We start from the raw sequence: 22,645 nt of genomic DNA, 5'->3' as shown, positions 1-22,645 counted from the left end.
ACAAAGACAAGGATGATTATAAGGGAGGAAATTAAGATAGTTTTACAGTGCAATGGTTAAAAAAAAAACAGTTCACAGATAATCTTAGCCACTGCAAAGGTACTGTACTTTCATGGTGCACTAGTAAACCTTAACAGTGCAGAGGAAGCCATAGGGATTCCTACATAAAATTAGCCTACCAATGGGAACCTCTCAATCATGTGAAACTCAAATCAAGAGCATGGTGTGACCTGAAGTTACATAATTATTTTAACTTGGGACTTAACTCCTTTTTTGATGTCCATGTCCCCTGTTACTCAACTTCAGATGACTTGGCAAGAAAACATTGAACATACTCAAAATTCAACTCAACAGCGACTATAGAACAGGACACAATGGTACATACCTTTCAAGTAAAGCCCTCCTTTCGTCTTGGCTGTTCTGGATGGATGCCTCCAGCACTATGAGAGGGAGAGAAGATCATAACTGCAAGACTAAGACAGGCTCTTAACTTACACTCTAATGAATTTACATCTTCTTTAACTCCTTATTACATGTATAAGATATTTAAAGGAAGGATAATATAGTACATATATCAAGACAATCAAACTTATATTTTAATGTTAGTTTCTGCTGAAACAAAACATACAGGAACTTTACATGTACCATATCAAATCAATTTTGTTACTTGCTTAGTCCTGTTCTTTCAGAACTAGTAATTAAACTACACAGGTTGATATGCAGAATTCAAAATAGGGGCAAAGGCACACTCAATTTACACATGTCTACAAACATCTACAACATATCAATCCCCTCCCCTTTATAACCTACCAATACTTTGGAGCAATCTGGATGGTCTGAACCAGCAAAAATGTACTCTTAAAAGCTTAGTAGCACACTAAAATTTAGTTACCTTACCAGTCAATTATAGTGCAATGCCCCTTACAGAATTGGATGCCATGACTGATGTACTTGATTTGAGTTATCTTGGCAGTAAAAATGCCTCTTACAGGATGGGCTGCCATCACTGAATCATGATAGATTAACTTGGTTTGAGTTATATTGCCGGTCAATTATAGTGCAATGCCCCTTACAGAATTGGCTGCCATGACTGACTAACTTGGTGTGAGCTATCTTGCCGGTCAATTATAGTGCAATGCCCCTTACATGATTGGCTGCCATGACTGATTAACTTGGCTTGAGTTATCTTGCCAGTCAAAATGCCCCTTACAGGATGGGCTGCCATGACTGAATCATGGTAGATTAGTTTGGAGTGTCTTGCTAGTAAATTACAGTACAAGCCCTTAAAGGATGGGCTGTCATGATTGCATCATGGTAGATTAACTTGTTTCATGGATTTTGGTCAGCAAACAAAAGAACAATGCCCCTTACAAGAGAGATGATTGAATCAAGGTACACTGTCTTGGTTTGGGATATATTAAAAGTCAAATAATGAATAATTTTCCAGGTCTCTATCAGCAAATGACATTCAAGTTCATGCCATGTAAAAATTATATGAGATTGAACCTCTTAAAGAAGAATATAGCTACAATGGGGTGTCATGGAGTCTTCAGCATCAACTACCATTAACTAACCATGTATTTCTTTGATTGTAAAAAATGCCAAAGTATTGCTTTGACTCACCAGGTATCTCTTAAGTACCACTACTGTAGTAGTATAGCAATGAATATCCAAATGTACACTCCTTTAAATTACTAATGTTCTTTAATTGCAAGTAATGTTCAAACATTAGGCAAACTTGCCATGTAATAATATAATAGCAATAACTGTACATACACTGCTTTGACTGAGCATGTAATTAACTACATTGCTTGAATAACTCACGATGTATTTCTCCCTTTAAATTGTCAATGTTTGCCTCAAGCTCTTTACTCCTGTTCTCTGATTGGATAAGTTCTTCATGTAATGTTGATAGATTGGAGTTTAGCGCACTCATTTGTAAATTGCTTGAATTACTCACCATGTATTTCTCCCTTTAGATTGTCAATGTTTGCCTCAAGCTCTTTACTCCTGTTCTCTGATTGGATAAGTTCTTCATGTAATGTTGATAGATTGGAGTTTAGCGCATTTATTTGTAAATTGCTTGAATTACTCACCATGTATTTCTCTCTTTAGATTGTCAATGTTTTCCTCAAGCTCTTTACTCCTGTTCTCTGATTGGATAAGCTCTTCATGTAATGTTGATAGATTGGAGTTTAGCGCATTCATTTGTAAATTGCTTGAATTACTCACCATGTATTTCTCCCTTTAGATTGTCAATGTTTGCCTCAAGCTCTTTACTCCTGTTCTCTGATTGGATAAGCTCTTCATGTAATGTTGATAGATTGGAGTTTAGCGCATTCATTTGTAAATTGCTTGAATTACTCACCATGTATTTCTCCCTTTAGATTGTCAATGTTTGCCTCAAGCTCTTTACTCCTGTTCTCTGATTGGATAAGCTCTTCATGTAATGTTGATAGATTGGAGTTTAGCGCATTCATTTGTAAATTGCTTGAATTACTCACCATGTATTTCTCCCTTTAGATTGTCAATGTTTGCCTCAAGCTCTTTACTCCTGTTCTCTGATTGGATAAGTTCTTCATGTAATGTTGATAGATTGGAGTTTAGCGCACTCACTTGTAAATTGCTTGAATTACTCACCATGTATTTCTCCCTTTAGATTGTCAATGTTTGCCTCAAGCTCTTTACTCCTGTTCTCTGATTGGATAAGTTCTTCATGTAATGTTGATAGATTGGAGTTTAGCGCATTCATTTGTAAATTGCTTGACTTACTCACCATGTATTTCTCTCTTTAGATTGTCAATGTTTGCCTCAAGCTCTTTACTCCTGTTCTCTGATTGGATAAGCTCTTCATGTAATGTTGATAGATTGGAGTTTAGCGCATTCATTTGTAAATTGCTTGAATTACTCACCATGTATTTCTCCCTTTAGATTGTCAATGTTTGCCTCAAGCTCTTTACTCCTGTTCTCTGATTGGATAAGTTCTTCATGTAATGTTGATAGATTGGAGTTTAGCGCATTCATTTGTAAATTGCTTGACTTACTCACCATGTATTTCTCTCTTTAGATTGTCAATGTTTGCCTCAAGCTCTTTACTCCTGTTCTCTGATTGGATAAGCTCTTCATGTAATGTTGATAGATTGGAGTTTAGCGCATTCATTTGTAAATTGCTTGAATTACTCACCATGTATTTCTCCCTTTAGATTGTCAATGTTTGCCTCAAGCTCTTTACTCCTGTTCTCTGATTGGATAAGCACTTCATGTAATGTTGATAGATTGGAGTTTAGCGCATTCATTTGTAAATTGCTTGAATTACTCACCATGTATTTCTCCCTTTAGATTGTCAATGTTTGCCTCAAGCTCTTTACTCCTGTTCTCTGATTGGATAAGTTCTTCATGTAATGTTGATAGATTGGAGTTTAGCGCATTCATTTGTAAATTGCTTGAATTACTCACCATGTATTTCTCCCTTTTGATTGTCAATGTTTGCCTCAAGCTCTTTAGTCCTGTTCTCTGATTGGATAAGTTCTTCATGTAATGTTGATAGATTGGAGTTTAGCGCACTCATTTGTAAATTGCTTGAATTACTCACCATGTATTTCTACCTTTAGATTGTCAATGTTTGCCTCAAGCTCTTTAGTCCTGTTCTCTGATTGAATAAGTTCTTCATGTAATGTTGATAGATTGGAGTTTAGCGCATTCATTTGTAAATTGCTTGAATTACTCACCATGTATTTCTCCCTTTAGATTGTCAATGTTTGCCTCAAGCTCTTTAGTCCTGTTCTCTGATTGGATAAGTTCTTCACGTAATGTTGATAGATTGGAGTTTAGCGCATTTATTTGTAAATTGCTTGAATTACTCACCATGTATTTCTCCCTTTAGATTGTCAATGTTTGCCTCAAGCTCTTTAGTCCTGTTCTCTGATTGGATAAGTTCTTCATGTAATGTTGATAGATTGGAGTTTAGTGCACTCATTTGTAAATTGCTTGAATTACTCACCATGTATTTCTCCCTTTAGATTGTCAATGTTTGCCTCAAGCTCTTTACTCCTGTTCTCTGATTGGATAAGTTCTTCATGTAATGTTGATAGATTGGAGTTTAGCGCATTCATTTGTAAATTGCTTGAATTACTCACCATGTATTTCTCCCTTTAGATTGTCAATGTTTGCCTCAAGCTCTTTACTCCTGTTCTCTGATTGGATAAGTTCTTCATGTAATGTTGATAGATTGGAGTTTAGCGCATTCATTTGTAAATTGCTTGAATTACTCACCATGTATTTCTCCCTTTTGATTGTCAATGTTTGCCTCAAGCTCTTTACTCCTGTTCTCTGATTGGATAAGTTCTTCATGTAATGTTGATAGATTGGAGTTTAGCGCATTCATTTGTAAATTGCTTGAATTACTCACCATGTATTTCTCCCTTTTGATTGTCAATGTTTGCCTCAAGCTCTTTACTCCTGTTCTCTGATTGGATAAGTTCTTCATGTAATGTTGATAGATTGGAGTTTAGCGCATTCATTTGTAGATTTGCTTGAATTATTCACCATGTATTTCTCCCTTTAGATTGTCAATGTTTGCCTCAAGCTCTTTAGTCCTGTTCTCTGATTGGATAAGTTCTTCACGTAATGTTGATAGATTGGAGTTTAGCGCATTCATTTGTAAATTGCTTGAATTACTCACCATGTATTTCTCCCTTTAGATTGTCAATGTTTGCCTCAAGCTCTTTACTCCTGTTCTCTGATTGGATAAGTTCTTCACGTAATGTTGATAGATTGGAGTTTAGCGCATTCATTTGTAAATTGCTTGAATTACTCACCATGTATTTCTCCCTTTAGATTGTCAATGTTTGCCTCAAGCTCTTTACTCCTGTTCTCTGATTGGATAAGTTCTTCATGTAATGTTGATAGATTGGAGTTTAGGGCATTCATTTGTAGATTTGCTTGAATTATTCACCATGTATTTCTCCCTTTAGATTGTCAATGTTTGCCTCAAGCTCTTTAGTCCTGTTCTCTGATTGGATAAGTTCTTCATGTAATGTTGATAGATTGGAGTTTAGCGCATCCATTTGTAAATTGCTTGAATTACTCACCATGTATTTCTCCCTTTAGATTGTCAATGTTTGCCTCAAGCTCTTTACTCCTGTTCTCTGATTGGATAAGTTCTTCATGTAATGTTGATAGATTGGAGTTTAGGGCATTCATTTGTAGATTTGCTTGAATTATTCACCATGTATTTCTCCCTTTAGATTGTCAATGTTTGCCTCAAGCTCTTTAGTCCTGTTCTCTGATTGGATAAGTTCTTCATGTAATGTTGATAGATTGGAGTTTAGCGCATCCATTTGTAAATTGCTTGAATTACTCACCATGTATTTCTCCCTTTAGATTGTCAATGTTTGCCTCAAGCTCTTTACTCCTGTTCTCTGATTGGATAAGTTCTTCATGTAATGTTGATAGATTGGAGTTTAGGGCATTCATTTGTAGATTTGCTTGAATTATTCACCATGTATTTCTCCCTTTAGATTGTCAATGTTTGCCTCAAGCTCTTTAGTCCTGTTCTCTGATTGGATAAGTTCTTCACGTAATGTTGATAGATTGGAGTTTAGCGCATTTATTTGTAAATTGCTTGAATTACTCACCATGTATTTCTCCCTTTAGATTGTCAATGTTTGCCTCAAGCTCTTTAGTCCTGTTCTCTGATTGGATAAGTTCTTCATGTAATGTTGATAGATTGAAGCTTAGCGCACTCATTTGTAAATTGCTTGAATTACTCACCATGTATTTCTCCCTTTAGATTGTCAATGTTTGCCTCAAGCTCTTTACTCCTGTTCTCTGATTGGATAAGTTCTTCATGTAATGTTGATAGATTGGAGTTTAGGGCATTCATTTGTAGATTTGCTTGAATTATTCACCATGTATTTCTCCCTTTAGATTGTCAATGTTTGCCTCAAGCTCTTTAGTCCTGTTCTCTGATTGGATAAGTTCTTCATGTAATGTTGATAGATTGGAGTTTAGCGCATCCATTTGTAAATTGCTTGAATTACTCACCATGTATTTCTCCCTTTAGATTGTCAATGTTTGCCTCAAGCTCTTTAGTCCTGTTCTCTGATTGGATAAGTTCTTCATGTAATGTTGATAGATTGGAGTTTAGGGCATTCATTTGTAGATTTGCTTGAATTATTCACCATGTATTTCTCCCTTTAGATTGTCAATGTTTGCCTCAAGCTCTTTAGTCCTGTTCTCTGATTGGATAAGTTCTTCATGTAATGTTGATAGATTGGAGTTTAGCGCATCCATTTGTAAATTGCTTGAATTACTCACCATGTATTTCTCCCTTTAGATTGTCAATGTTTGCCTCAAGCTCTTTACTCCTGTTCTCTGATTGGATAAGTTCTTCATGTAATGTTGATAGATTGGAGTTTAGGGCATTCATTTGTAGATTTGCTTGAATTATTCACCATGTATTTCTCCCTTTAGATTGTCAATGTTTGCCTCAAGCTCTTTAGTCCTGTTCTCTGATTGGATAAGTTCTTCACGTAATGTTGATAGATTGGAGTTTAGCGCATTTATTTGTAAATTGCTTGAATTACTCACCATGTATTTCTCCCTTTAGATTGTCAATGTTTGCCTCAAGCTCTTTAGTCCTGTTCTCTGATTGGATAGTTCTTCATGTAATGTTGATAGATTGAAGCTTAGCGCACTCATTTGTAAATTGCTTGAATTACTCACCATGTATTTCTCCCTTTAGATTGTCAATGTTTGCCTCAAGCTCTTTACTCCTGTTCTCTGATTGGATAAGTTCTTCATGTAATGTTGATAGATTGGAGTTTAGGGCATTCATTTGTAGATTTGCTTGAATTATTCACCATGTATTTCTCCCTTTAGATTGTCAATGTTTGCCTCAAGCTCTTTAGTCCTGTTCTCTGATTGGATAAGTTCTTCATGTAATGTTGATAGATTGGAGTTTAGCGCATTCATTTGTAAATTGCTTGAATTACTCACCATGTATTTCTCCCTTTAGATTGTCAATGTTTGCCTCAAGCTCTTTACTCCTGTTCTCTGATTGGATAAGTTCTTCATGTAATGTTTATAGATTGGAGTTAAGTGCATTCATTTGTAAATTGCTTGAATTACTCACCATGTATTTCTCCCTTTAGATTGTCAATGTTTGCCTCAAGCTCTTTACTCCTGTTCTCTGATTGGATAAGTTCTTCACGTAATGTTGATAGATTGGAGTTAAGTGCACTCATTTGTAAATTGCTTGAATTACTCACCATGTATTTCTCCCTTTAGATTGTCAATGTTTGCCTCAAGCTCTTTAGTCCTGTTCTCTGATTGGATAAGTTCTTCACGTAATGTTGATAGATTGGAGTTAAGTGCATTCATTTGTAAATTGCTTGAATTACTCACCATGTATTTCTCCCTTTAGATTGTCAATGTTTGCCTCAAGCTCTTTACTCCTGTTCTCTGATTGGATAAGTTCTTCACGTAATGTTGATAGATTGGAGTTTAGCGCATTCATTTGTAAATTGCTTGAATTACTCACCATGTATTTCTCCCTTTAGATTGTCAATGTTTGCCTCAAGCTCTTTACTCCTGTTCTCTGATTGGATAAGTTCTTCACGTAATGTTGATAGATTGGAGTTAAGTGCACTCATTTGTAAATTGCTTGAATTACTCACCATGTATTTCTCCCTTTAGATTGTCAATGTTTGCCTCAAGCTCTTTACTCCTGTTCTCTGATTGGATAAGTTCTTCACGTAATGTTGATAGATTGGAGTTTAGCGCATTCATTTGTAAATTGCTTGAATTACTCACCATGTATTTCTCCCTTTAGATTGTCAATGTTTGCCTCAAGCTCTTTACTCCTGTTCTCTGATTGGATAAGTTCTTCACGTAATGTTGATAGATTGGAGTTTAGCGCATTCATTTGTAAATTGCTTGAATTACTCACCATGTATTTCTCTCTTTAGATTGTCAATGTTTGCCTCAAGCTCTTTACTCCTGTTCTCTGATTGGATAAGTTCTTCACGTAATGTTGATAGATTGGAGTTAAGTGCACTCATTTGTAAATTGCTTGAATTACTCACCATGTATTTCTCCCTTTAGATTGTCAATGTTTGCCTCAAGCTCTTTACTCCTGTTCTCTGATTGGATAAGTTCTTCACGTAATGTTGATAGATTGGAGTTTAGCGCATTCATTTGTAAATTGCTTGAATTACTCACCATGTATTTCTCCCTTTAGATTGTCAATGTTTGCCTCAAGCTCTTTACTCCTGTTCTCTGATTGGATAAGTTCTTCATGTAATGTTGATAGATTGGAGTTTAGCGCACTCACTTGTAAATTGCTTGAATTACTCACCATGTATTTCTCCCTTTAGATTGTCAATGTTTGCCTCAAGCTCTTTACTCCTGTTCTCTGATTGGATAAGTTCTTCATGTAATGTTGATAGATTGGAGTTTAGCGCATTCATTTGTAAATTGCTTGACTTACTCACCATGTATTTCTCTCTTTAGATTGTCAATGTTTGCCTCAAGCTCTTTACTCCTGTTCTCTGATTGGATAAGTTCTTCACGTAATGTTGATAGATTGGAGTTAAGCGCATTCATTTGTAAATTGCTTGAATTACTCACCATGTATTTCTCCCTTTAGATTGTCAATGTTTGCCTCAAGCTCTTTACTCCTGTTCTCTGATTGGATAAGTTCTTCACGTAATGTTGATAGATTGGAGTTAAGCGCATTCATTTGTAAATTGCTTGAATTACTCACCATGTATTTCTCCCTTTAGATTGTCAATGTTTGCCTCAAGCTCTTTACTCCTGTTCTCTGATTGGATAAGTTCTTCACGTAATGTTGATAGATTGGAGTTAAGCGCACTCATTTGTAAATTGTTTCGCTGCTCTATTTCTTCCTTTAATCGTTCAACTTCTGTTCGTGCCTTCATTTCTGTTGACTGTGAAAGGGGACAAAAGGCAACATTGTACTAAACAGAAAGCCAACAGTCTTGTATGAGAACATTAAATGTAAATTACTGACATAAATTTAAAGTTTTCATCACTGTTCAAACTTTCAAAACTACTTAAGGTTGGCCTGTTGGATCTTTTCCACCCAAAATGTATCTCTCTCCTCAAAGTCAGAACTGCTGTTAATGTGATAGAACTACACAAAATAAAATGAACATTACATAGATGTGACTTATGATTGGTTAATTTTCTGTTCACTCAACAAATCTCTGAGGAGCGCGAGTTAAATTGCAATGACAAACAATATGTGTAGTACAGGATTCACCCAAATGAAACGTTTCATGTGGGTTTTGAGGAATTAATGCATGCTGGAACCACTAAATTATTGGTAGAAACTTTACACAAAACTTTGAATATTCTAACAAAGAGAAACCTCAAATTCCAAATCTATAATTTAAGAATAAAAAACTTACAACAAAACTTAAGAATCAATTAATGCACCACAATTTTGGGAAGCTATAAGTTTAGTAATCATATTTAGTGCATCTCTTGATTATTTACCTTATTCTGGCGAAAGATTTTCAAACACAAAATAGACTAGGCTAGTACTACTCTATACAAAAAGTATGGTAGGATAGGTCTCTGTAGTTTCACAAACATTTGCAAGTAGCCTACATGCTTTCTTGTTTCAACAGAACAGTTTTCTTAAAAAAATTCTTATCAAGGATGAATTACATCATTCAAATTAGTACAAATTTTGTTGCAAGTTGTAGTAATGTTTTCAAGCTGTTTTTAGTACACTGTTCAACTGACCCGGCATGGCCTTGCTGGATTTGACCTTCAAAGGTAAATAACTTGGTCTTTGGCTAACTGAGGATTTCAATAGGGAACCTCAAGCTACATGAGGGTACAAACAGTGATCATCCATCATCTTGACAGGGCTTATGCCAATTCCTACTTCCCTATCTCACTGGAAGACCTTCCTCCCCACCTTCCTTCTGGATTAAAACACTGTGGTCCTTTTGGAAGTGGTACCCCTTGAGAAATTGCTGTCCAGAAAATATGATTGATTTACATTTACAAATTGATTTCTTGACAAAATAAAGTCATTGTGGCAGTTTTGCATGTATTTGGTCATGTAAGCCTGGACCGGTCATTTTTTCACCCTGACATAAAAGTGTGGCCCATTGAGCTTCACACATTCTTATCATGTAAAATTCATTACTCTCTATAACAGTAGGATAGATGTTGAGAACTGGTTGACATTCTGTAACCTTACATAAGTGTTAAAACAAAAAAAATTCTGCATGGCCTTTCTTTATAAACTTGATAACTTCACCCTAATGGGGGAAATAGGGCTCAAATTTTTTTTTGCTAGGGCAAATGCCTGTCAATGCAGCACTAATCAATCAACATGAACAGCTATCTTGTCATTGATTCTAGTTTATAATGTGTTCTGAGATGATTTGTTTACTTTTGAATGTGGGGTATTTCTGCTAAAAAATAAGTAAAGAGGATTACAGAATGAAAATTGTTGTTCACATCTCTAACTAATTAATCCATAATTTATTTTCCACTTTTGGATTGGCATTTGTAATGGTTGATCATGCTAGCTTGGGTCATTTTAATATGAAATGAAGCATTAAATTGCACACTACTTGTCAGTCACAAAGACAAACAAGTTTGTCATGGGCTGATTTGAGATAATATCCAGTACAAGTTGACAGTTGCCCACATGCTTCATTTGGTTAAGGGAAGCCTCACATCAACGTACCTCAATCGTTGCTGTGTGATCGTTGCATAATGAGTATAGGAACAACTTGATAATGAGTCACACTTGAGCACACACACTGCCAAGTATGCCCGAGTCTCTGTATTTACCACTTGAGCTACTCAGCAAAAGAGAGCTTGCACACTTCCATTGGGTACCACCCTATTGTGCGACAATGCAGTGTTGAAAGCTGCATAAACTTCAGAATAACTTTTGAATACAACACCTTAAATCACAATATTGCATATATCTTGAGGATGGAAGGAGATATTGCCTTTTTTTTTGTTAATAATGGTTTTCCACTAAACAAAGATTTTGACAACTTAAATTTTAGTAAAACAATATTGCAGATCACATTGAATTGTGCCCTGTCATATATCCTAATCTCAGTTTCCCACCATATATCTGTTTTCAACCGCCACCAGCCCACCATTGATTCGCTGACATGTATGACTCTCAGAAATCCTGTTATGTATTTGTTTAAATCTAGTCACTGTATGTAAAATAGATAAAAAAAAATCTTGTTATTTTGACAACAATAACATTACACAAAGCAACAACAATTTCTTGTTGTGTGTGATGTAGTACAAGTATTGAACATTAAAAGAAAAACAGCAACAACTATTTCTTGTTGGGTGTGAGCAATATTTAACTTCACACAGTAAAGGGAACCTACATTAATTTCAACATACCACTTTGTTTTGTAGGGCAGCAGTTTCTTCTCGCAACATGTTCTGAACCTTCTTGGCAACTTCTTTTGTTTCTTCCAGTTCTGCAGTGATCTTGCTTATGTCTGTTTCTTTCTCACTTAGTTGTGATTGCAATTCCAACTTCTGACTGATCAAAAGCTGCTTAGTTTCTTGAAGATTAGAAACATCCTGAAACCAAACAAAAAAAGAAAAACTTACAATGCAACTATTTCTGCTACAATGTCTTTTGAAGGGGCAAGTCACACAAAACTTTTCAGCACATTGCTACAATTATCACAAGAACAAGAACAACCTCGTCCACCTGTAACAGGACCACCACTTGACCAAAGAAGATGAATTTTTAAGTCTATTACAGACATAGCGGACAGTTAATATTTTGGACTGTTTACTAAAATGGTGTATGAAAATTCGAAAGTCAAGAGCCGAAACCACAATTTTTTACATTCCAGTTGTATCTGTTTCTCATGCATGAAAGTTTCTTTGGTTATATCACTGTTTGAAATGAAAGTTCAAAGAAAAGGCTAACATGAATTAGGGGTTAATCAACAGTCTACCATGCGTTTATCACAGGATAATGCAGGGGCGTAGCGAGGAATTTGTCAAGGAAGGGGCGAAGTCTGTAGGCAAACTATCTAAGCCTAGCGCCAGCATGAGTTGGCGCGAAGCGGACAAGAAAATTTTGGCCGAAAATGCCTCTCAGATCGCTGGAAATGGCACTTCCCAGGCCTTGTAAGTTGCATCTTAGCTTTTTTATTTTGAAATTATAGCGATATTATAAAAAAAATTAAAACAATATGCTCCGGGGGGGGGGGCGGTCGCCCCCTTCGCTACGCGCCTGGAATAATGACACAAGTGGTGCACAAGACTGTAGGCTGAGTGCATCGAGCAATATACCCCTCTGAGTGCATTATCCTGCAATAAACCAAATAAACAATAAATATGCATTGCAGAAAGTTAGAATTAATGAAACCTTAGGAAAATAACCCAAAATTGTCTCAAAATGGCACCCCTTAGTTCATTAGTGTTAAGTCTCAAAAACATTGTAAATGCGACAATAATATAACAAGAATGACAGCAATATAGGCTATATTATACAATGAATGCAAAAGGACCTGGTGCACCAAACTAAACTGTATGTACTTATTAAACTAAACTGTATGTACTTATTAAAGTAAACTGTATGTATTTAAGAAACTAAACTGTATGTACTAACTGCACTTAACTGTATGTACTTATTAAACAAAACTGTATGTACTGACTACACTAAACTGTATGTACTTATTCCACTATACTGTACTTCTTACAATCAACTGTATGTACTTATTCCACTATACTGTATGTACTTATTACAATAAACTGTATGTACTTATTACACTACTGTATGTACTTATTACATTTAAACTGTATGTACTAAACTATGTTAGTGTTGAGTCCTTACTACTAACGTGAACAATTCCAACAAGAAAGTTTTAAAGAAAGGAAACAGTTAAATTTTGGCTTTAACTGGGAAGCTATTAGATCAGAAGGAAATATGTGTGAACCAGGACATGAAATGTTTACATTCATTTGGATTATGACATTTCTTGAAAACTTTTTCTGCTGTTTGTGGATGTCATTGCTATAAGTTGCTATAGGCCTAATGGCATAGACGTTATGTAAGTATTGACCTTGACAGTTTTCTGACATTGGCTAGTCAACTGTAGTGTATAACAGGTCTTCCATGGTTCGATTCCACGGATTGCTGCTCTCAGGACATTTAAACGTTGCCTCATTTGATGATTCAAAGCCTCCAAAAACTTCTGATACTAACGTTAGGCCTATTTTTGTTTCCATGGCCGCTTAACGCCATAATATAAATAACATTAACATAAGCTGATAGGCAGCCTGAGTAAATGAGCAGTGTCATGACAACACAAAGCTGCTTATTGTTCACAAACAATGAGCAAACTTGGCCAAGTAAGCGGATAAACTTTGGTGGTTTTGACAGTCAGTAGAACTGTAGTTTATGTTGCAAACTGTCTAATAATACACCAAAATCCGCCCTACCACATGTCCGAGATTCGATACTTTATATAATTCTTGCAAATCTTCCACACTATCAAACCTCACAAATAAAATTTCTTGGTCATTTATCAACAATCGTGACAATCAGCTTCTCGAAAGTTCATAAGTATAGCTTTTAACTGGGCCTGTACATTATAAGCCTTGATCAATGAGTTGTACGTAAGGAAGCAGGACACTTCGCCCAACAACCATTTCGCCCAACTGCCATTTCGCCCAACCTTACCATTTCGCCCAACCAGCCTGGTCATTTCGCCCAACCAGCCTGGTCATTTCGCCCAACCAGCCTGGTCATTTCGCCCATCCAGGCTGGTCATTTCGCCCAACCAGTCTGGTAATTTCGCCCAACCTTGATTAAATATGATATTTCAAAAGGAAACGTTCGGGTATTTTTACCGTTACAGGATACGAACCGAATATTAAGGAATCTTGAGGATGGATCAGTGTTTTAGGGGTTAGGTTTGATATAGTAAACGTTCGGGAATTGTTAACGTTACGGGATACGAACCGAGTATTGAGGAAACTTGAAGTCGTGGTTAAATTGATTACATATGTGATTACATATGTGGTTACATTGATAAAGTGGTTACAGTGATTAAATATAGTAATTCAATATTACGGATGGGTTTTATCTATATATTTTGTTCAATTTAATAAGGAAACGTTCGGGAATTAGTAGTCAGTAGGATGGATCAGTGTTTTAGGGGTTAGGTTTGATAGGTTTTTATGAAGACCGATTCCCCTGTGTTTGTATAATAATATAACTTCCATTGTATGCGTAAACGCCTAAAGTAGTGTAATCCTCCCATTATACCCGAAATAACTGCTCAGACTCCGATCGATATCGAGCGGACCTCACTTTTTTATTTACCTATTACGAAGTAACCCAACCCAAAATAAATCAAATTGAACTAGTGGAATAGAAAAAGTAATATTATTCTGACTGAATATTAGTAAAAATAAGGTTGGGCGAAATGACCAACACGGTTGGGCGAAATGACCATGCTGGTTGGGCGAAATGACTATGATGGTTGGGCGAAATGACCATGCTGGTTGGGCGAAATGACCAGACTGGCTGGGCGAAATGACCAAGCTGGTTGGGCGAAATGGCAGTTGGGCGAAATGGTTGTTGGGCGAAGTGACTAGAAAGCGTACGTAACTATGATTGAAAAAGTGAATCAGCCATTGCATTAAAAATATGCGCCCCAAGAACTTCCGAAAATACATATTGACATACCAAAAGTCAAGCAAAACAATAATTTAGCTACGCCACACATGTATGCTAATTACAAAGACAATCCACTGTTACGTCGATCTCTGCATCACAATAGTAGATTCCTCTAAACCGTGAATAATTTTAGTGCCAGCTAACTGCGACACAATTTCAGCGAATAAACAAATGGTTATGCTTGTTTTTCCCATTGACTTAGTGTGTTGTTTGGCTGCCACATGGTTAGAAAAATAAGATATTATTCAGCGAGAATTTTAGTGTGAGCTAACTGCTACACAATTTCAGCGAATAAACAGATGGTTAGGCTTGACTTTACCATTGACTTAGTGTGTTGGTAGGCTGCCACATGGTTAGAAATGTAAGACATTATTCAGGGAGAATTTTAGTGTGAGCTAACTGTGACACAATTTCAGCGAATAAACCAATGATTAGGCTTGACTTTCCCATTGACTTAGTGTGTTGTTAGGCTACCACATGGTTAGAAAAATAAAATAATATTCGGGGAGAATTTTAGTGTGAGCTTACTGCGACACAATTTCAGCCAATAAACAGATGGTTAGGCTTGATTTTACCATTGACTTAGTGTGTTGATAGACACCCAAATGGTTACCAATATAAGTGACAGTATTCGGTGAGAATTTTAGTGCAAGCTTCTTTGCGGTGAGACTAGACTGCTCCCATTTGGTTTTTGTGATGTTATGCGTTCAGAAGAAGTGCCACATATTTTCCTCCATAAGGCTGGACTTTTGGCAAGCATAGCATAGGCCTATAGGTTATTTTGTCTCGCCAATGATGGTCACTAGCTGGCTACAAAAAAAAAATACAGCTCTGTCGGGGTGCGAAATTGCTCTACAGTCAACTGATTTTTTTCACCTGCTAGGGAGTTCAGGTCTTGTTCTTCACAAGTAGGATAATGCTAGAGCCTTCGTATGTTAGACTCTGGTTCAAGCTTATGTGTTAGATTGTGATTTGGTTTAAGTTTTTTTAGATTTTTAATCTGAAACTTGTACTTGCAAAAAGGCAACGAAAGTTATTGTACCCACTTGGCTGACTGGGCAAACAATTATTGCTTAATTATTTGCCATAATTAAGTTTTGCCTTTGCAGAAGATATAATACAACTTATAAACACACTATCTTTGCAGAATGTTTGGACACCTTTTGACTCTTAATTAAGAGTGCTCTTTTGTTAAGCTCGATATTGTGTTCAAATCGGCTTAGTAAAAGCTTGACTGCGGCGGTGAATGTAACTGTATAGCGTGGAGGGTGCTTTGGAGAGAGTGTGCACTCAAGTGTAACTCATTATCTGCTCGTGGCTGTGCTCATGATAGCCGCGGATAAATCCACAGGTCCGAACTTGGGGCTTAGATTTGCGAGGCTTCCCTAATGCACAGTCGGCTGATAACAGTGGCTAATCAGATTTGAGAATTTTAACAAGTATGAATGAACAAAATAGAACTAATGGACTTATGAGAACAGCAGAGACAACATGGTTAATTGATTCCTATTCATGGATATGTAGTAAACAATTAACCTTTGTATTCAATGAGTGTATAAGACTCAATTGACATGTAGTAAGTTGCATTACTAAGCAAACCTAGTATCCACTGTAATGTTTGTGCCTTTACTTGAAGCATGGGCGTTTGCAGAAAAAAAGGCCAGAGGGGGGCAAGCACACTTCTGTTTTAACTTTTTTTCAATAGAATTAATCTCTTAACCATTAAAATTAAACCACATAGTTTTGTGTCTGTGGGGGCTGAGCATTGCAAGGAGCATTGCAGCAATATAGATGCACCATACATAGATAAGTACTGTATCTATGTGGTTATTCATTCTATTGCTATCTGAATTGGCTGATAATTTCTGGATATTTGGCAGATTAAGCCACTGGTAACCTGGCAAGATGATCTCTCACAGCGACAGGCCAAGCAACCTTATATGTAAAACCAACAAACATAACTATTTGTTTCTATAATTCCGCTGTATACTGAGATGGGTAGGAAGTATTTCCAATTGTGTATACTGTTATTGGCTAGCAGTACAGGGGTGTTGCCAAGTACCCGGAAGCTGTTGTACTTTTAGATATTTCCTGACAATCTAATAGCAAAACACATAAATGCATGTCAGCAAAAGGACTTACTCTTACATTACTTTGTGGGGATATATCTCAGAGCCCTAGTGGGGTCCAGGGGGAAGAGCTAGGGAAGCTGCAGCATTTCTGAGACGTCTTACTCTCTTGTAGCAAGTTTGAACCTAATACATACCAATACAAGTACATTACTCCCAAATATATTCTAAGCCCTGGTGTGGCCCTAGGGACTTCAGCTATAACTTTTCATATATGTGATGTGCTCTGATAACGATCTTACAGCACAAAAATACAATTCAATGTCTAAGTGAGGGTTCAGGGGGCTTTTGTGATATTTTTGACTCTTTTTTAACTACTTTGAACTTCCAGGGAGGAAGTGCTACCCTTGTCCCCTTGCCCCCCTGCTGACACCCTACAACAGCAAAATGAACTGTAATAATCCAGGCTGTGTCCTAGCAGCTAATGCAATCCTTGATATCTGTTTAGCCACCCACAGATATCTTCATTGTCTCTGTGTCTATGTTTTTGCATATAGCAAGCATGACTAACCTGAGCTCTTTCTCTCTTCTCTCTCTCGTGTGCCTGCTGTTCTGACTCCAGTTTAGAAATCAGTCTACCCTTGTCTTCCTCTAACTCACTGCAAGTCTGCTTCTGACTTTCAAGGTCGTCCTGCAAAGACATCTGCAAAACAAAACCAACACAGATAAAAGGAACACAAAAATTGCTATGCTATGTTGGAAGCATTGTGGATATGGCAGTAGCCCTGGAGAACATTCAAAGCATTGAACATAAAGTACAATGAGAAAGTACACAAGATACCAACATTAAGAGAATGATGGATACGAATTACTTCCACTTAATACATGCAGGCTGCCATAATTAAAGCTGAGGAAAGGGGTGGGGGCTAGGTGAAAGGGCTAACCATGTACATCAATATTTCACAAATGGAGGGTAATATATACATCCATGCTATACATCCATAAAATCATACTTTACAAGAAAGGGTTAGGGATCATTATAAACTTCCATAATCTTGACCTGTAAGGCGGATACTGGATAAATACATGGTTAATGACCAGGGCTAGTGGGTCTTAATGGGTACTGAATGAAACCTTGCTTTACAACTAGGGATGGTAAGTCATAATGGGTACTTTATGACACTTTGCTTTACAACTAGGGGTCGGGGGTCATTATATAATCCATAATCTTCACCTGTTAGAAGGGTAAGTACTATACAAAGCCATGGTTTACAACAAGGAGCTGTGAGTTATTTTCCCCCTCCATAATCTAAACAGGCTGGGAAGTGGGTACTGTATGAATAATAAATATGGGTTGTGGGTCATTTATATACATCCCTAATCTAAGGAATGGTAATGATGAAAATTGGCTTTCTGCAGTTTGTGAAAATTACATCAACTTCTGATGATCAATGTTGCCATGTAGCCTCCTGGCTTACTTTTCACATATAATGTACATGTTCATGAGAGGGTTGAGGCTTTTGGTCTTTTCTAACTGATATAGCCTTAGAACCTATGTTCATGTTAATGGCTAAAGGTCATCAAGCTTTAGTTATGCTGTGTCTCCAAAGTACAGCAAATTATCACAAAATATATGTCTAATTATATCAGTCCAACCATTGGCATATAACAACAATTTAATTTATTGTAACTCTGCATTAGAGAAAACCCTAAACTATGTGAACCCACTGGGCAGAGTGAAACAAATCATCCTTTGGATGGACGAAGACTGATTTGGTAGACAGTGTATTTGAATCACCAGTATTGCTTAACAGCTGCTTGTTAATATTAAGTGAAGCAATGACCTCCAAACCTAACAATCTACTAGCTAACTACGTAGCTGGGTCATCACACAGGACACTGCAAGTGACTATGTACTGGGTCATTCCACAGTATACTCCAAGTGACTATGGACTGGGTCATTACACAGTACAGTCCAGGTGACTACGTAGCTGGGTCATCACACAGGACACTCCAAGTGACTATGTAGCTGGGTCATTTCACAGGACACTCCAAGCAACTACGTAGCTGGGTCATAACACAGTACACTCCAAGAGACTATGTACCTGGTCATTACACAGTACAGTTCAAGTGACTACGTAGCTGGGTCATAACACAGGACACTCCAAGTGACTACGTAGCTGGGTCATTCCACAGTATACTCCAAGTGACTATGTACCTGGTCATTACAAAGTACAGTTATTATTATTATTATTACACGAGATTTATATAGCGCCTTATTCAATTAAAAAATTGCTCTAAAGCGCTTTACAGCAAAAGATAAAAAATTCGTTAAAAGTACAAAAAGTTAAAAAGGATGTAAAAGTTAAGATTGTATAGAAAAATAGAAATATTAAAACATAAATAGAAAAATAAATAGAAAACTTATTACTAAAATACAATAATAACACCTAAAATAAGTATGTACAGCAAATATAAAATAAGTACATTAATCTGTGTTGGCAGCTCTGAAAAACAGTGTTTTAAGTAATTTCTTGAATTGCGTTAAGTCTATATTAATATTGCAAATGTCCTGGGGTAAGTTATTCCATAATGTGGCAGCAGTATAATCAAAACGTTTAAATTCATATGTTGATGATCGGGTAGAAGGCACACTAAGTAAATTTTTATTCATTGAGCGTAAGGATCTAGGCGGAATATAAGGTATGGTTTCATTGGTGATGTAGCTAGGGGTCAAGTGATTAAGAGCCTTAAAGGTAAGTAAAAGAATCTTAAATTTTGATCTAAAACGTACAGGTAACCAATGCAGTTCATACAGTACAGGAGATATATGGTTGTGACGAGGAGTTCTAGATATAAGGCGAGCTGCACAATTTTGTGTGCGTTGTAGGCGGTTTGTTAGAGACTGTGAAATACCAAAGAGTAAAGAATTGCAATAATCGAGGCGAGAGGTAACAAGGGATTGCACCAGTATTTTACATGCATCAGTTGTAATGAAATCTCTTATTCTACCTATATTACGAATATGGAAATAGCAAGACTTGATAATATGATTAACTTGGGTCTCCATGGTAAGATGAGAGTCAAAGTAAACTCCTAAATTCTTAACAATAGATGCAGGATAAATGGTATTGGTCCCAACTGTAATGTGCGGAGTTACATCGTCTTTCAATTGGGTTTTAGGTGAAAAAATAATAAGTTCCGTTTTAACATCATTTAACATAAGTTTGTTTCTCCTCAACCACATCCCAACATTGTTTACACATTCCTGCAACTTTTCTTGTATTTCTGTCCATGGCATTTTGGGATCGAACTGTAAATAGAGTTGCGTATCATCGGCGTAGCAGTGGTAGTTGACTTGGTGACGCTTTATGATTTCACACAGTGGTTTGGTGAACATACAATAAATGATGGGGCCAAGTACTGAGCCTTGTGGGACGCCAGTGCTAAGTTGTACAGCTGTCGACGAAGTCTGGCCAATTTTCACCCATTGCTTTCTTCCTGTCATATAAGATTTAAACCAGCTTAATGCATTTAGTGTAACCCCAAAAGTTTTTTCCAGACGTTGAAACAAAATTTGGTGGTCGATGACATCGAAAGCAGCGGACAAGTCAAGTAAGATAAGAGCCACATTAAACTTCGAATCAAGTGAAACTGCTATGTCGTTGTGCACCTTCAAAAGAGCGGACTCCGTTGAGTGGTGTTGCCTGTAGGCAGACTGATAGGTATCGTGCAGTGCATTTACAGCTAAGTGGTGACTTAATCTGTTTGCAACGACTCTTTCAACTAGTTTCGACACAAATGGTAATTGCGAAACAGGTCGGTAATTTAAAAGAGAGTCTTTGTTCAGTCCAGTTTTTTTCAGGAGTGGAGTTACACACGACTGTTTGAATGATGGCGGAACGAGAGACTCGGCTAGGGATTTATTAACAATGGCTGTAATAATTGGGAGCAAAACATCAACACACCTCTTCAATATCCATGTTGGCAAAGGATCCATGGAACACGATTTATTTGGTACACGAAGAATTAATTCCCGTATCTCAGTCTCATTGGTGGGTTCAAATTGTGAAAGGCATTCTCCATTAAAGGTAACATCGGCTTCCATTATGTCCGTCCAACTGACGTTATTATCGAAACGTTGGTGAATGGAAGCAACTTTATCTATGAAAAACTCATTGAATTGATTTGCGAGATTCTCGGCCGAGGTGTGATCGGGCAAGGTTAAGCTACTATTTTCTCCCATAATGTGGCGAGTCAATTGAAAGAGTTGCTTCATGTCGTTACCACATTCAGTAATCTTAGTTGAGTAATAGTTTTGTTTTTCTTTGACAAGTAATTTATTTACATCGCGGCACGATTGTTTGTAAATCAGAAAATGAACAGTAAGTTTTGATTTTCTCCAGACTCTTTCAGCTTTACGGCGCTTATGTTTCGCATCTCTCAATCTATCAGAATACCAAGGTGCATTAGGACGCAATGTGATATACTTCGTGATTATTGGTGCATGAATATCCATTAGGCGTGTCAACTGGCTATTGTAAATGTCAACCAAATCACATAATGAACGATTCGTAACCATCAGCTCGGCATTATTCCTTATGTCATCCACTAAGTCTGAAATTTGTATAGAGCGATACCTTCGGTACGTTATACATTTACGTGGATGCTTTGGTTTACACATATCAAGGTTGAAACGCACAGCATAGTGGTCGCAGGTTAAGTTTCCATTGGCATCACCAAGATTAGGATCGGTGATTATCGGAGATCCAGAAAGAAAACCACTCGATGCGGACTCGTTGGTTATAACAGTGTCTAGTGTGTGGCCCGCACGTTGGGTGGGTCCAGTAACGTTTTGCACAAAACTGTAAGCATTAAGCAAATTGCAGAACCGCTTGGTACTAAGATCATTTTCTTTATCGAGATGAAAATTAACATCGCCAACAACAACAACCTTATCAATGGACGAGGCAAGACTCTCCAAAAATTGCGACCATTCATCAAAAAATACTGTATTTTTGAGTCCGTTTTTGGTAGAGGGTGGGGGTCTGTAAACGACGCACATAATAAATTGAGAATTCTTGTTACTGACCCTGCAGTTCATATGTTCAAAATGAGTGAAACCGCTATTTCGATTTGAGCTTATCACTTCCACAGTTAAACAGGAATTGTATAGAATGCCAACACCTCCACCAGGCCTGTTAGCTTGACGAGGTATATGTTTAAAATCATAACCATTAGGAACAAGATTGCGTAATGTATGGTTGTCTGTTGGTTCCCTTAGCCATGTCTCAGTAATTGCAAGGACATCAATTTTCTCTGAGGAAACATAGTCGGCAACTGACACAGCTTTGTTTTTAACTGATCGAACATTAATCAAACAAACAGATAATGGTTGAGGACCAGGGCCCTTAGATTCATCTTTGCAATTGATTACAACAAGATTAATGCTAGTTACAGTTTTACTAGTGTGTGTGTGGCGATAAAATCTCGGACGTATCAAAGTTTGAATGAAACGGTCATCATTATCATTGATTTTGTAAGGAGCGCTTTGTAAGAAAGAAAGATCAACAAGATTGGTAAAATCCACTCCCCTCGACACAATGATGTTACTTACAGTTTTCTGTTGACAAGATCTAACATTGACCAAAGATAGAATAGGTCTTTTAAACCTGCAACCAGCTTTTGTTCCTCTCCTTGTTCGTTGCCTCCTTAAACGAAAGGTATCAACAAAAGGTCTTTTACATGGCTGAGTAGTCACAGATTCCTTTACCAGGTACCTTAAAGAATGGAGAACGCTACTAGAGTATGCAATGCGAAAAGCCATGGAAGTAAAGTGCATAGG

The 22,645-nt window shown here is 37.0% G+C and overlaps 1 protein-coding gene across 2 annotated transcripts in view; it reads right to left on the bottom strand.

The window, feature by feature from the left end:
- The window catches only part of LOC139960861 (uncharacterized), a 165,069-nt gene that overhangs the window by 7,558 nt on the left and 134,866 nt on the right, over positions 1–22,645 (bottom strand). The window contains exons 33-36 of one of the 2 annotated variants that reach the window (XM_071959499.1): positions 17,372–17,503; positions 11,425–11,610; positions 8,768–8,951; positions 386–440 (exon numbers count right to left, since the gene is read on the bottom strand). In XM_071959499.1, the coding sequence (XP_071815600.1) occupies positions 386–440; positions 8,768–8,951; positions 11,425–11,610; positions 17,372–17,503 (557 nt within the window). Of the gene's footprint in view, positions 1–385; positions 441–8,744; positions 8,952–11,424; positions 11,611–17,371; positions 17,504–22,645 lie in introns of those variants that run through there. The other variant, XM_071959500.1, reaches the window with a different exon arrangement.

The sequence above is a fragment of the Apostichopus japonicus genome, chromosome 20 (assembly GCF_037975245.1).
Source record: "Apostichopus japonicus isolate 1M-3 chromosome 20, ASM3797524v1, whole genome shotgun sequence".
NCBI lineage: Eukaryota > Metazoa > Echinodermata > Holothuroidea > Aspidochirotida > Stichopodidae > Apostichopus > Apostichopus japonicus.
The sequence above is the reverse complement of the archived record's forward strand: the minus strand, read 5'-3'. Positions and strand labels throughout refer to the sequence as shown.